Below are 977 nucleotides of genomic sequence, written 5' to 3'. Positions count from 1 at the left end.
CTGCTGCTGCTGCTGCTGCTGCTGCTGCTGCTGCTGCTGATGCTGATGCTGCTACTGCTGCTGCTGCTGCTGCTGCTGCTGCTGCTGCTACTGCTGCTGTTGCTGCTGCTGGTGTTGGTGATGGTGGTATTGCTGGTGCTGTTGCTAGTGGTATTGATGCTGCTGCTGCTGCTAGCGGTGGCGGTGTTGCTGCTGCTAGTGGTGCTGCTGCTGCTGCTGCTAGTGGTGGCGGTGTTGCTGCTATTGCTGCTCCTAGTCCTGCTGCTGCTGCAGTTGCTGTTGCTGCTACTAGCACTGCTGCTGCTACTAGTCCTGCTGCTCCTGCTGCTGCTACTAGCGCTGCTGCTGCTGTTAGTCCTGCTGCTGCTGCTACTGCTGCTGCTGCTGCTGCTGCTGCTGCTGCTAGAGCTGAGTGTCTATGAGCTGCCTTACACTCCTTCCCTACCACCGCCACGACCGCAGCAGCAGCAGCGGCAGCAGCAGCAGCAGCAACAGCAGCAACAGCAACACTAACACCAGCAGCAACACAAGCAGCAGCAGCAGCAGCAGCAACAGCAGCAGCAGCAGCAACAGCATGTATGTGTTTTGTTTCAGGGCAACTGCAGCGTCGGAGTGGCCCGTGGTGTTTGAGGATTCATACTGCTGCTGCTGGCAGCAGGAGGAGACAGAAAAGGAGACAGGAGACAGCAGAGAGAAAGGAGACAGAAAAAATAATATAAATAAAAAAGATAATATAAACAAAGAAAACAAAGAAGATAGAAGCAACAACACAGATTATATAATACACGGAGACAGTGCACATGAAGGAGACAAAAAAGGAGACAGTAAAAAGGAGACAGGAGACAGCAGAGGAGACAAAGGAGACAGCACAGCAGACGCAAAAGGAGACAAAAAAGGAGACAAAGCAAACAAAGGAGACAAAAAAGGAGACAAACTAAACAAAGAAAACACAAAAGGAGACAAAACAAACAAAGGAG

General features: G+C 51.6%; 1 protein-coding gene across 1 annotated transcript in view; it reads right to left on the bottom strand.

Annotated features, from left to right (window-relative positions):
* The window catches only part of EMH_0028060 (uncharacterized protein), a gene marked incomplete at both ends in the record, with an annotated part of 2,739 nt that overhangs the window by 86 nt on the left and 1,676 nt on the right, over positions 1-977 (bottom strand). Inside the window, one exon of the mRNA XM_013494112.1 lies at positions 2-509. Coding sequence (XP_013349566.1) covers positions 2-509 — 508 coding nt within the window. The remainder of the gene's footprint in view (position 1; positions 510-977) is intronic.

The sequence above is a fragment of the Eimeria mitis genome, genomic scaffold, assembly GCF_000499745.2.
Source record: "Eimeria mitis Houghton genomic scaffold, Emh_scaff1036, whole genome shotgun sequence".
NCBI lineage: Eukaryota > Apicomplexa > Conoidasida > Eucoccidiorida > Eimeriidae > Eimeria > Eimeria mitis.
Note: the sequence above shows the minus strand (reverse complement) of the source record. Positions and strands in the feature narration are given on the sequence as shown.